The following is a 12,307-nucleotide window of genomic DNA, read 5'->3' as shown; positions in this document are numbered from 1 at the left end:
ATACAAGAGATACTAAACAGCAACTGAAAACAAGACGCTTTTATAAAATCTCTGGATACACCCCACGATACATAGCGGAAACTAAGCAGCAAAATAACAGTGTGAGGCTCCTTAACACAAATAAAAAAAGACTAGGAAACCGTAAGAGGCGTATAGGTTGTATAGCGCATATGGCCGAAAAAAGGCCGATGGCCCCTACGCCTTGGAAGTCTTTTCATTGACTAGTAGAAGATAACCATCGCAAAAGAAGTCTAGCACTTCTGCAAGTGACGCTTAGGCCTTCCGCCTATAGGTTGCTGCTAAGCCGATTGCTGAGCAGGAACCTCGAAACGCCCTGAATATTTCCAGGTTAAAGTCCAACAGGTCTCATCAAAAATCAGAGCAGTGGTTGCCGAGAAAAACCATTCCTCCGTTTCCATGTATTTACGTAGGCGCTCATCAGCCGGAGCTTTTTCTTAAGCCTCCCATTTGCTGTTTCCACTGCTCGTTTTATAGCACTGAGCTTCTTTTCATGCTTTATCGTGATCATTCAAGTTTCGGTCCCATAAATTAGTACCGGTTAGTCGGACGTACTCCACCGCGATCAATATCTGTTCTTAAATGTGCCCCTTCCTCGCGTCGCCGCTCGCAGAAAGCCTGAGGTCAAGAGCGAGTCCGATTCCAAGCGAGGCTCCAAGCGCGACCCCAAGAACAAGGTCAAGTCGTCGGCCAGCAGCGGCAACAGCGTCAACATTGGCAACCTCGGCAGCAGCAACGCTAGCGGCATCGCCAAGCCCGAGGCCTCGTCTTCCAGCAAGCCCGTGGACGCGCCGGCGGGTGAGCCCGAGGTGAAGAAGCCGGAAGTGACAGCGACGACTTCCGCTGCGGAGCCGCCACCGGCGGAACCGGAAGTGCTCTTCCCCACTTGCAGCACGGGAGCGGTGCCCAAGCGCATCGTCGTTCACGCCTCCTCCTCCTTGTCGACTTCGTCGTCGACCAAGCGAGGCACCGCTCACGGTGACTCGCATAGCGGTACGCTGGCGGCATCTTTCGATGTTCGAATGCTTTTATAGGCCCGCACATATTTACACTTACGCACTGCCGTTTACGGAATACCGGAACGCCGCAGACGTCGATGGCTACAGCGGCGCTGGTAGCGCTGTCTTGTGACGCTTTGTAATACTACAACGCGTTACAAGTGTGTTTGTGTTGCATGGGTTTTCTCGCCGAAGGAAAATCTTTAGACAGTCTGCATTTAACGCTTTACACCAGCAGCTATGTATAAAATGTGGTTGGCCACTGCAATGATAGATGTGGACTCTCATGGTTAAACTGCGCGAGAAGATTGTGACGTAGCCGCGTTCTTACTGCCAATCACGTCTTCAGTAGCCCGGTATTAAGGTCGAAGAGACAAGCTAAAAATCGCCATTTGCCTTATTCCGCCAGAAACGTACTACAGCTTTCGGAATACAGGAGCATCGCTGACGTAGATAGGAGCATAGCTGCGCTGGCAGCGCCATCTTCTTGCGCCTCCTCTAACCAAAATGTCCCAGAAACGACATTGTTCTCGCTGACAAAAAAAGAAAGTTGCAGCTACGCTCGAAAGGCGAAGCAATAATTGCAATAGATAGCTGTACGAGTTATTAAAGATATTAGTTTTATCGGCCGTACAGACTGCTGTTGGCATTCGCTTACTAACTTAACTAACGAGGGTGGTGCGTCGCGTGTACAGGCAAGCATGAACATCTCACCCAATGACCACGGACACTCGCGATCAGGGTGCTGCCGGGATGACGAGCGGCAGCAGCGGCGAGCGAATTGCCCTTTGTTCTGCCTCTCGGCTCAACGCGAACTAGGCGAGCGAGAACACAGCGCACACGAAGCCATCAGTTATCTCGGGTTGCCTGGGCTTTGCATCCACCTCCGATTACCTCCAAGATGGCGTGTGAAAGAGAACCGTACTACCGAGCCCCCCTCTCCCTGCTAATGCGCATACATTTTCCCGTTCTCTCCCTTGCGCGCGCGAGATAGAGCCACCGCCTTTCTCGGCTCAACCTCGCACGCTTGCCCTTGCACTTACAGCATACGGAGCACGGCGGCGGCGGAAATCCGCTTGGTGTGTCCACGTAACTGCTATCGCAATAAAGAAAAAAAAACGGAGGCTTCACATACGAAAAAAAGCTAGTTTCGCCCGAAAGGCGAAGCATTAATTGCAATACTAAATTATTAAGGAAGTATACAAAGTAAGGTGAGTTCTTTTATCAGCTGCGTAAACTGCTGTAACAAATTCGCTTACTAACTAAATTAACAGAAACATTGTCGCGCGTGCAGAGGGAAACATGAGTGCATGTCACTCGATGACCGCGAACACCCGCTCTCGAAACGCTGGCGTGAGGAACGACGGCAGCAGCAGCGAGCGAATTGCCGTTCCCACTGCGACTCGCCTCAACGCTAACTAAGCGGCGAGAACACAGCGCACACGAAACCAACAGCCCTGGGCGCACCTAGACTCTGTACTCGTCGCAGTTCGTTTTCAAGATAAGGCCCGCGCGGCCACAGCTGGAGTAGAGCCTCCCCCTCCGGCTGCCTTGCGTGCGACGGAAGACGGCGCGCTTCCCCACCACCACCTTCCAGCCTAGGATGCACGAGAGCGAGCCACCATCCCTCTCCGTTTACCCTCGCAAGCTTTCGGTCCCATTCAATACGGCGTGCGGCCGCGATGTTATCGCACTTGGACCTTATAGGGAACATCACGGCGACGGCGGAAATTCGCCTAGTGTCCATGTAATCGCTATCGCAATAAAATGATTGTTGCTGCCGACAGCCTTTAAAAAGACGGTAAAGAGAAGGCGCTGTGTTTAGGGTATTCAGGAACACAAGTGGTGCCTCTCTGTGAAGTTTGGTGCTTTGCCTCAACAAGTTGCATTCTAAGAGGAAGCTTTAGCCCGGAGCTCCTATTGCAATACAGGGGAACGGCGAAATCGTTCTAATGCGAAATATTCCTCGCGTCATTTCAAACACCACCGTTTATTTTTTTCAAACTTTAGCTTCGGACTCTGATTTCCCGTGTTCGCCCACAGCTCATCGATGCTAGATGACGACCAAATGAATAACACCTGTTTCTTGACTGTTGGCATTAGCAGGTAGCGGTTCGGCTTCGCACTGGTTGCTAATAGCTCGCACAATTGCTACTAACAAGCGCCAGCGTGTGCCAAACATACTTTTGGGGCGTGTTCAGTCATGTGATTGCAAAATGCGATTAGCTCTTGGCTTGATTTCCACGGTTTCCCCGTGGTGCTTCTTTCGGCCTGCCGTGACGCCAACACCGCCAGAAAGTGATACGGTACTCTGTCGCCTAGCGATTAGCCAAAACGCATGAGAGAAACCAGAAGGCGCTAATGAGCCATCAAACGAAACGAAGAAGCGAAACGGTCATTAGTGCCGCCGAAAAAATAAAGCGAGATATTCAGCCAGAGCTGATGTTATTTTTAAGAGGGAAGATGATTCGGACGTGGACAAATTCGTGACGAAAAAACGCGTTGGAGAAAACGAAGCTATTGGTCATTTTCCTCTTCTTTACTATTGCTTTCGCGAGCCCACGTCTTCCTTCTTGTACCGTTGACTATGATGTGTGCGGCTTATTTCTGTTCGTCTACTTAAGCACCGCCTCATTTACGTGATTACCGTTGCACCACGGGTGAAAAACTGGTTATCACCACATTCCGCACCGTGCATGAGACAAGAGAATGGAAAACTGAGCGGGTCGGTGTCGGTTCATTGCTAATGACAGTGCACTGAAAACGAAGGCGAAGGTAGCCGTAGGCGCAACACAAGCTCTGACCATCAGCTGGAAAGTGTATTAAAGGAACAAGGTAATACGCACTTAAACTGCGCATGCTCCTGCAAGGCAACGGAAGACTACAACAAGAAATCGTGGCGTTGTTTTATTCCGGCGGCGGCTGATTATGACGCGGCAGCGTGGGCCCTGTCTCCAAAGTGATCTGCGATGAGTACGTAGTCTAGGCGCACCGAGGGCTGGCAGCTTCGTGTGCGGTGTGATCTCGCCGTTTAGTTCGCGTTGAAGCGAGAGGCAGCACGAAGGACGAAAACTGCCGCTGCCGCTTTTCCTCAAGCGAGCGTTTTGACAGGAAACGTCCGCGGCCATCGAGTGAGATGTGTTCACATCTGCCTGCGGTTGACACCATGCTTGCTAATTTAGTTAGTAAGCGAATGTTTTTAAGTTTGTGCGGCAAATAAAACTACTGTCCTTGCTTCGTATATATAGCTGTCTAATCATTTCCTATCGCAATTGATGCTTCGCCTTACAGGCGAAACTGCGATTCTCGCCTAGATTGAGCTAAGCCCTACTCGCCTAGCTTAAAATCGGATGAGGTTTTTGCTGCCAAGCCTGGATATAGACATACCTCCGCTATTGGCTGAGCCTCATTCTGTTATCGCAATAAATGTCGAAAAGTGCCCGTATTTAGGGACATGTCCCTAGATTATCTTACAGATCACAGCGCGCAACCAGATTAGAACGAAAACAAGGCACGAACGCTTATCGTCCCTGTCCGTTTGTGCAGTGTCATTGGTAATACCGCAGAATACCGCGGCGTTTGTCATACTGTAGAATAGTAGTTCGCTGCGCCCCATACCCTGTCGATGTCCCTTCACATTGCTGTTATAAGTGAAACGCCGTATATACGGCATTACATCCGTGAACACAACTGCCATATCTGAAACCCAATAGGTGAATATAAATGGTATGGAACATAAGGGATGCGTCATAGATGAAATTATATGTGATCGCTTACAGTGCAATATACTGTAAGCAAGGCGGCCGCCATATCTGGTCTTATACCTCCATGTGCGGACGCATCTCACTATGCGATACCTGATACCTTCGTAACTGGCAATACATAAAACATGTGGGTCAGACATCGACCACGTCTGTGCTGAGGACTTGAAGGACTGAGTGAGGCACACGAGGACACTCGCGTGAGCGCTCCGCCTCACTCGGTCCTCGCCATCCAGGCGAATTCCAGCACGGCGTCGATTACCAAGCTCGCCCAACAAACATCGCTCTCGAACCACATCCGGTGATTTTGCGCGTGGAAACCGCAACGCTTCATTCCCCGCTCGTCTCAGGCTCCAAGGGCAAGGCCCGTTGGGCGTCGTCGGGCCGCATCCAGCGGCAGGCGTCGGTGTGCATACCGTGGTACGAGGAGGACCAGTGGTACCAGGAACCGCAGTGCAGCTACTGGCCCAGCCCGCCCCTGAGGCGGCTCAGCGTGCCGGCGCGCCTGACACCCCCCGCGCCACCGTCATCCTCGCCGCCTCGTCGGGACCTCTCGGGCGAGGGCTGGTCCGAGGTGCCCGCTTCGCTGAGGGAGTCGGCGAGCACCGAGAACCCGGGACTGCTGGAACAGAGCCTGGACCGGATGGCTCGCAGGTGTGCGAACGCGCGTTTGCAGCGTATATACGAGGGAGAAACGGTGGCGTCGCTGCCCGGTATATATAGGCTACACCGCATTGTCCTGGACAGAGCTGCAGAGAACGAAAAAGTGAGAGGAGATAGATAGATAGATAGATAGATAGATAGATAGATAGATAGATAGATAGATAGATAGATAGATAGATAGATGGATGGATGGATGGATGGATGGATGGATGGATGGATGGATGGATGGATGGATGGATGGATGGATGGATGGATGGATGGATGGATGGATGAGGTAAATTAGGGACGTTGTCCAGGCTCAGCCAGGTCAGCTACCCCGCACCGGACTGGGGGAAAGGGCGGGGGGGGAGTACAGAGCGATGAGAAGAACCGACGAAGAGAATGTTAGAGTACGCACGCACACACGCTTTTAAGAATTCACCGTCGTTCAGTCGGTCACAAGTAGACACGTAGGCTGATAGGTCTTACGAGAGGCAGCAACACTTTTGTGGCTGTACGTCGCAAATGCGCGAGGCCGCGGTCTCAGGATCTTATGGGAAGGACCTGCCATCTGCTTTGCCTAAAGTGGCGTGAATAGTAATCATTTGCAGCCATTAAAGTTGTATTCACACGAACTATTTGGTTCATCGCTAAGGCGAATTTGAACATCTGAACGGAAAACACGCGACAAAGTGAGACAGACAAGGACGTCGCTTAACTATCAACTGACTTTTATTATCGCATGAGGCTATACGTGTATAGTAATGCACTTGCAAGAAACTAAAACGAAATGCACAGAATCTGCGCCTCGTATCGGCGACACAAATGGGGCCGATACGCGATCGGAAGTCGCCTGTCGGATAGATATGTTTTTTCTTTGGTCGTCACAGCTACTGACACTCGTGATATCTCCCCCGCCTCCCCCTGGCAGAACGCCAAGCCCATTTTCATGAAGTCAGCGCCTTAAGAAAGAACAACATCAAGCAAAAACGAGAAATGCTGGGGGCTATTGGGATTTATAACGAGGGCAGCCTAGGCGGCACATGGCTACCTGAAATAAGGATCCACTCCATATGCTAAACTGCTTAATAAACATGTTTTGGCTGTCTCTCTCAGCACCGCTTCAGTTGCCCTGACAGGTAAAAGAACATATTTTTCCGACATGGGACTTCCGATCACGTATCGTTCCCCTCTGCGTGGCCGGTACGAGACGCAGACGATATGTATTTGTTTTTAGTTTTCGCGCCTGCGCTAGTGTATGTGTAACCGCATGCGGCGAAATTAAAAAGTAAATTAATATTTCAGATACGTACTTGTCTGTCTCCCTTTGTCCCGAGTTATTGTTCAGCCGTTCAAACTCGCTTTCTTACGCTGCCGCGGTGTCCGTGGTAGGGAGTGTCCAGTTTCGTTTATTGTAAGCAGGTTTCGGCTTGTCACTTCTTACAGCGAGGAGCTGTAAACGCTGAAATACTGCGGCACTTGGAGCATCAGCCCGTTCGCTCTGTATATAGGCTGCTAGTGCGAAACATTGTAATCTCTGTGCTCGTGTGTTTACTGTGCATACGTCAAAATTTCGCTTCTCGCGCTCAGGTCGCGCTTTTTAAAAGAGCACACGTCCGCCCTCCCAAATATCTGCTTCACTATGATGCTTCCCTTATAGTTGTCGCATGTTAATATCTTGTTGGTATGCCGCCCCCGTTGCTCCATGTACGGTGTCGACCGCTAGTAAAGAGAAAACACAAATTTTAATGAAGGCACTGCAACTGCACGCAAAATTGAACGGTATCGTGATGTAGTCATTGATGAAATGCGCTACGCCGACATCCGCACGTGATACGCACTGGCGAGCTTTCGCGTCATATCGCAGCTGTTCTCATTCTTGGTGCCCCACATTTGCATACTAGGCGGCACAACATGTTCGTAACTACACAGCAATCGTTTTACTTAACACGTTGAAGCTACTGACACAGATAGTGATACACTCGTTCATTGATTCGTTTCATTTATCCTTCGCAGGTTGCTGCTAAAATCTCGCTCCCTGGAAGAGGAGCCCACGACGGGCGGCTCCGTCGTCTGCTACAACGACATCGGCAGCAAGGAGGCCGTCGACTACGAGGAGTCGCTCTCGTCGCCGGGCGCTTTTACGCCCGAGAGCGACGACCCGAGCGAGGAAGACGCCGAGACGGTGAGGATGCAGTACCGGCAGCTGTGGCAGCTCAGGGCCACCTTCGAGGAAGAGGAGACCACCACCGACTGCTTCGAAGAGCTGTCCACCGCCGAGGCCGCGTCGCACGTCGCCGAGGGCGAAGAAGAGGACCGGCGGCTCCTGCAGCAGCACCGCAACACCGGGTTCAGCACGTCGCAAGAGTCCGAGGCCACCGACGAGCAGCATGCCAGGTCGTCCGGCGGAAGAGTGCACGGAGTGCCCAGCGAGGTGCGGCGCCATAACTACAAGGTCCTGCTGGCCCGCCGGCTGCAGCGCCGGGTCGACAAAGGTTCGGCGGACAACAGCTTCGACAGCATGGAGACCGACTGTTCCTCGACGGACGCCAGCCGGACCGAGGGCGGCGTGACCACGTCCTCGTTCGACTCGACGACCGACAATACGGACGGCGGCGGCGGCGGGACCAGTGGAGCGGACGCTCAGGGGCACGCCTCCCGGCTCCAGCAGATGAAGGCCGACAGCGGCTACAAGTCCATGGAGAGCAGCAACGGCAACAAGCCCGCCAAGCTGAGTCGCAAGCACGTTCCGCTGCAGGAACTGCACGCTGCTTCCGCCGGAAGCAGCGGCGGGGCGCCCTCTTCCAGGAGGTCGGCGCTCCGCAAGCGACGCCAGCTGGAAGGCGGACTCCTGCAGATGAGGGCCCGCTCCGAGGAGGCGCCCCCGTCGTGCTCGTCGTCCAACCTAACCTCGGGACCGACAGCGGCTGAAGCGGCCGAGGCCCTCCAGTCTTCGAGCCTCTCCTCCGAGCCTCTGGGATCCCTGCAGCAGGAGGCCCAGGGCAAGGTGTCCGTGTTCCAGAGGTTCTTCCGCTCCACGCGCCGAACGAGCAGCGCCCGCTCGGCCTCGTCGGGAAGCAACGGCGGCTCGGGTTCGAAGCGCCTGCTCATGCGCGACTTCAGCATCGACCCAAAGACTGACGCGCTGTTCCGCGAGTTCTCTAGGCGTGACCCGGCGTACGACTCGCCGCGAAGCTGCTCTTCCTCGGGCCAGGGTGCGAGCCCGAGGCTCGGTTCTTCCAGGCTGCTCTCGCCGCAGCTCAGCATCGAGGAAGAGCAAGGCTCGGAGGACTCCCACTCCGCCATGGAGGACGACTGGAAGCCTCAGGGACCCTGCTGCGACGTGCCCATCGCTAGGTTACCGACGGACTAGATGGACGCGAGGCGGTCGCTCAGTGGCTGTGAACTGCGCGCGGCAGGGATCGGCGATTCGGTGTGCTCTTGTGTTTCACGTTCCACTACGCATGCCTTCCTAGCGAGAATTCGTCGACGGGGCAGCCTGGCTCGACGCGTAGACACGCACGCGCGTATCTATGTAAAGCGATGAGCCAGTTTCCTCTCGATGAATTTTACTTCATAGCAGTTTTCATAAGAAGCTACGGCTCACGAGGAAGGAGGAATGATGACATCCCGTCGGTCTGCATTCATTGCGTGTAGGTGACCGACTGCTGAGGTTCACGTAACAGTGCCTACTGTTGCTGATGCGCACGCCTGAGGCCATTGGATGGATTTTTTTTTAAACTCGAAGACGAGAGTTTGCAAACTGCCTTGAGGGCGCGCACGGAATATTCGAGATATTTGTAATTAGCGGAATGGTACGACGTTGCAGTCGTCGTTCATCGCTAGGATGCGCTCAGGGTGTCATTATGTGCGTTGCATTTCGTGTGTGTTGCCATGCAAGTTTTCACATTGGAGCCTCTGAGGGCAGTTCTCGGTTTTTATCAGCCGTACGCGGTGAAATTTCGCACTGATCTGATGGCTGTCGTAAGCACAGTGAAACATGCTTTTCGGCGCAGATTCAGAGAACGCGCCGGCGTTCAGAGGTGCCACTTTCTTCGATATCAGTGGTACAAATATGTATATAGGATATTCCCTACGCCGTTAGAACTACTTCATTGATCGCAGCCACATTTCTGTTAAATGTCTGGATGTCCTCCGCACACGCTAGCGCGACTTTTTACACCGCGGACTCCTAGCCTAAGCCTTTGTTAATTTTCTTAATGCACTTTGTTTGAGATTGTGATACAAAAGACGACCTATGACGAGTAGAGAGAAATCTAAAGAAAATGCCTTTGTTGCGCCTCGTTAACTGAGGCAATCGCTTTGTTCACTTGACCAGCCTTACAAGCTATGGCGTGGTCTTCCGAGACATCAGCACGAAGATCAAGTAGCACGGGAGTTGTTTTTCCCCTTTTTCCTTTATTTTTTTCTTTGCATAATACTCAAGACAGCCGTTGACCGAAGTAGTCGATTGTATGCTAACGAACGGTCACAGCACGTGAGGGCACTTGGCCATCCTACTTTCACTTTGTTGACCAGACTAGAGCAACGCTTCTCGCTAGCTCCGCTCAATGACCCGGCTATAGCGGGACACTCTTTTTTGAATAACACCGCGAAAGAACTCGCCACACCCCGACCGTGGTCGGTGGAGCAGAAGACCCGCGCGGGCCTTAGGTAAGTCGCGAATCAAATGTAAATACTTTTTACTTTATCTCAGCTATAGTTGTTGTAGTAAGCGACCCTTCTTATCGACCACGCTAACATATGGCGCACCAACCACAAGACGGGAATTCCTCTCTGTTTTAGGGAGAGGCCTTTCTTATCTGCCGGACCACCGCGACGATGGCGTGGCCACTGTAACCACGAGTCGTTTCGATTCCTGTGTGCGATAACCAGCGGAATGTTAAGGGGGTCCTGAAATAGCCGTGACAGGGGAAATTATCGCGCTTTGATTTTCGCAGTGATTGACTGCTTTTGTTAAGTTAGGCTCTTCCGTGAAAAAACGGGAGAGGCTCGCATGGTGGCACGCCTCGCAGGCTACTCCAGCTGGATGCGACGATAAATGAAAGAATGTCCACAAGACGTGCGAAAAACACATGAAACACGCGCGAGATACACAATTAGCATAGTATTTAACTGAGCTAGTTTGTTCATAGCTAAGACGAGTTTTGAACAGCTGAACTAAAAACAAAGGACTACGGAAGAGCGACAAGGGCAGCGACGTCTTGTCTTCCTTAAGTGCTTATGTTTTTTTGATCAGCTGTCCAAAACTCGTCTTAGATGCAGAAGTAGAGTGTACTCTCTATATACTCTCTAAACGCACTAACGAATTTTGGACCCTCGTGCTTTGCGATTCTTCCAATAGTTTCACGCCCATTATTTCTCAGTGATGAAGTTCCGGTGGTGCAGCGTTTCACAACTGTAGGACCGATGCCCAAAGAGTATTTTCGTCAACATGGGTCTTTAAAGTGTATGAAGCTTTTAATTAGTAATATGCTCTGCGGTAATTAAACGTAAAAGTTTGCGGGGAGGAAAGTAGGTGCTTTGTCAAGTCCTTGTGGAGCTGACTTTCAAAGTGGAAGGAACAGTATTTGAATTCCGAGGAGACCGTGATGTGTTTTTGGAAATGTCCAACTTTGAATCCTGATTAGTTCTAAGCTTTTTTACACCCTTCTGATTGCTAGGGGAGTAAGGTGCTGATTTAACACCCTCCAATGCTTTCAGCACTGGGAAAGCGCTACGCACCCTCAAGACGGCTTAAAGTAGCCTACATCACACTTGCTCGACGGTTTCCCGCGTACGTGCCACCTAGATTCTTGAGGATACGTGATTTCAGGGAAACACATTGAACAGAGAAAACTTCAGCTTTGACCAAAAAATAAGAAAGCTATTTCAGGGCCCCCGTTTAAAGCTTTGCATAATACTCTCAGCTGTACCGCAGTACAACACGCTAGTCTCGGTTTTGCGGCTGACCGTAGATGAGTTTTAAGCTTACCACTGGAGTTCGTGTTCCCGGAGCAATTTCTTCTTTTTTTTTTCTTTACGTGAGATTTCTCTGACATGTAGAGTGTTTCTGACCCCCGCCAAAAAGCAAACGTTGTAAAGAGAGAAGAGGTTGTGTGGTTGAGAAGACCGTGCCTGTAGCGAGTATTCAATGTTTCGCTTTCACTCGACGCACAGCCAACGCGGAGAATGTTCTGGCCAAAATTAAGTTTCACCGCACGTGACACGAGTGTGTCTTTCGCGACTGTGGCGTCCATGGGGAGCCGTGAGTTGTGCAGTTTTCAGAGCCTTATACATACATACATATATATATAATGGTTTGATTTTACGAGAAAGAAATGTTTGTACAGATGGGTACGTTTTATCTGGTTACAGGAGTGGACGTTTGTTCATTTGTGATAAAGATGGCTCGGAGGACCCGTTTATATATGATGCCTGTTATATTGTAGTTAGCCCTTAAATTGACCGTGTTTCTCGTTGAAGATATCTTTGTTCTCGTAGCTTTTGCTGCCTTAACAAACTTGCTCCGGCTTGTTTCGTTGTAAAGTTTTTTTCTCGGACTTGCGCTGGTGTGCTTTCGATGTGGTCACAATTGAGCGGCCATTAGCGACCTCTCGCGGGACATTCATTTCCAAAAAAAAAAGAAGGCTCTTTAACTCTCGTGTGCTACGCGAACATACGAGAGTGCTCGCTTGTAGTCGGGAAAATACAGGTAAGATCTTCGATGTCCTCATGCCGCGACGGGTGATAATAGTGTGTTATGTGAAAGAACCAAAGAAAAAAAAACTGATTGTGCCACACACGTCACAGTAATTACTTTTCAAATTCCCGAAAAGGTGTCGCTCGCATCCGAGTGACGTCTTGCCGTCTGCTGCACAAAGCTTT

At 51.3% G+C, this 12,307-nt stretch overlaps 1 protein-coding gene across 1 annotated transcript in view; it reads left to right on the top strand.

Annotated features, from left to right (window-relative positions):
• The window catches only part of LOC142560194 (uncharacterized), an 84,000-nt gene extending 72,018 nt beyond the window's left edge, over positions 1 to 11,982 (top strand). Inside the window, exons 5-7 of the mRNA XM_075672111.1 lie at positions 632 to 1,011; positions 5,128 to 5,431; positions 7,436 to 11,982. Coding sequence (XP_075528226.1) covers positions 632 to 1,011; positions 5,128 to 5,431; positions 7,436 to 8,792 — 2,041 coding nt within the window. The 3' untranslated portion in view covers positions 8,793 to 11,982. The remainder of the gene's footprint in view (positions 1 to 631; positions 1,012 to 5,127; positions 5,432 to 7,435) is intronic.
• The last annotated feature ends 325 nt before the right edge of the window (positions 11,983 to 12,307 follow it).

The sequence above is a fragment of the Dermacentor variabilis genome, chromosome 10, assembly GCF_050947875.1.
Source record: "Dermacentor variabilis isolate Ectoservices chromosome 10, ASM5094787v1, whole genome shotgun sequence".
Lineage (NCBI taxonomy): Eukaryota > Metazoa > Arthropoda > Arachnida > Ixodida > Ixodidae > Dermacentor > Dermacentor variabilis.
Note: the sequence above shows the minus strand (reverse complement) of the source record. Positions and strands in the feature narration are given on the sequence as shown.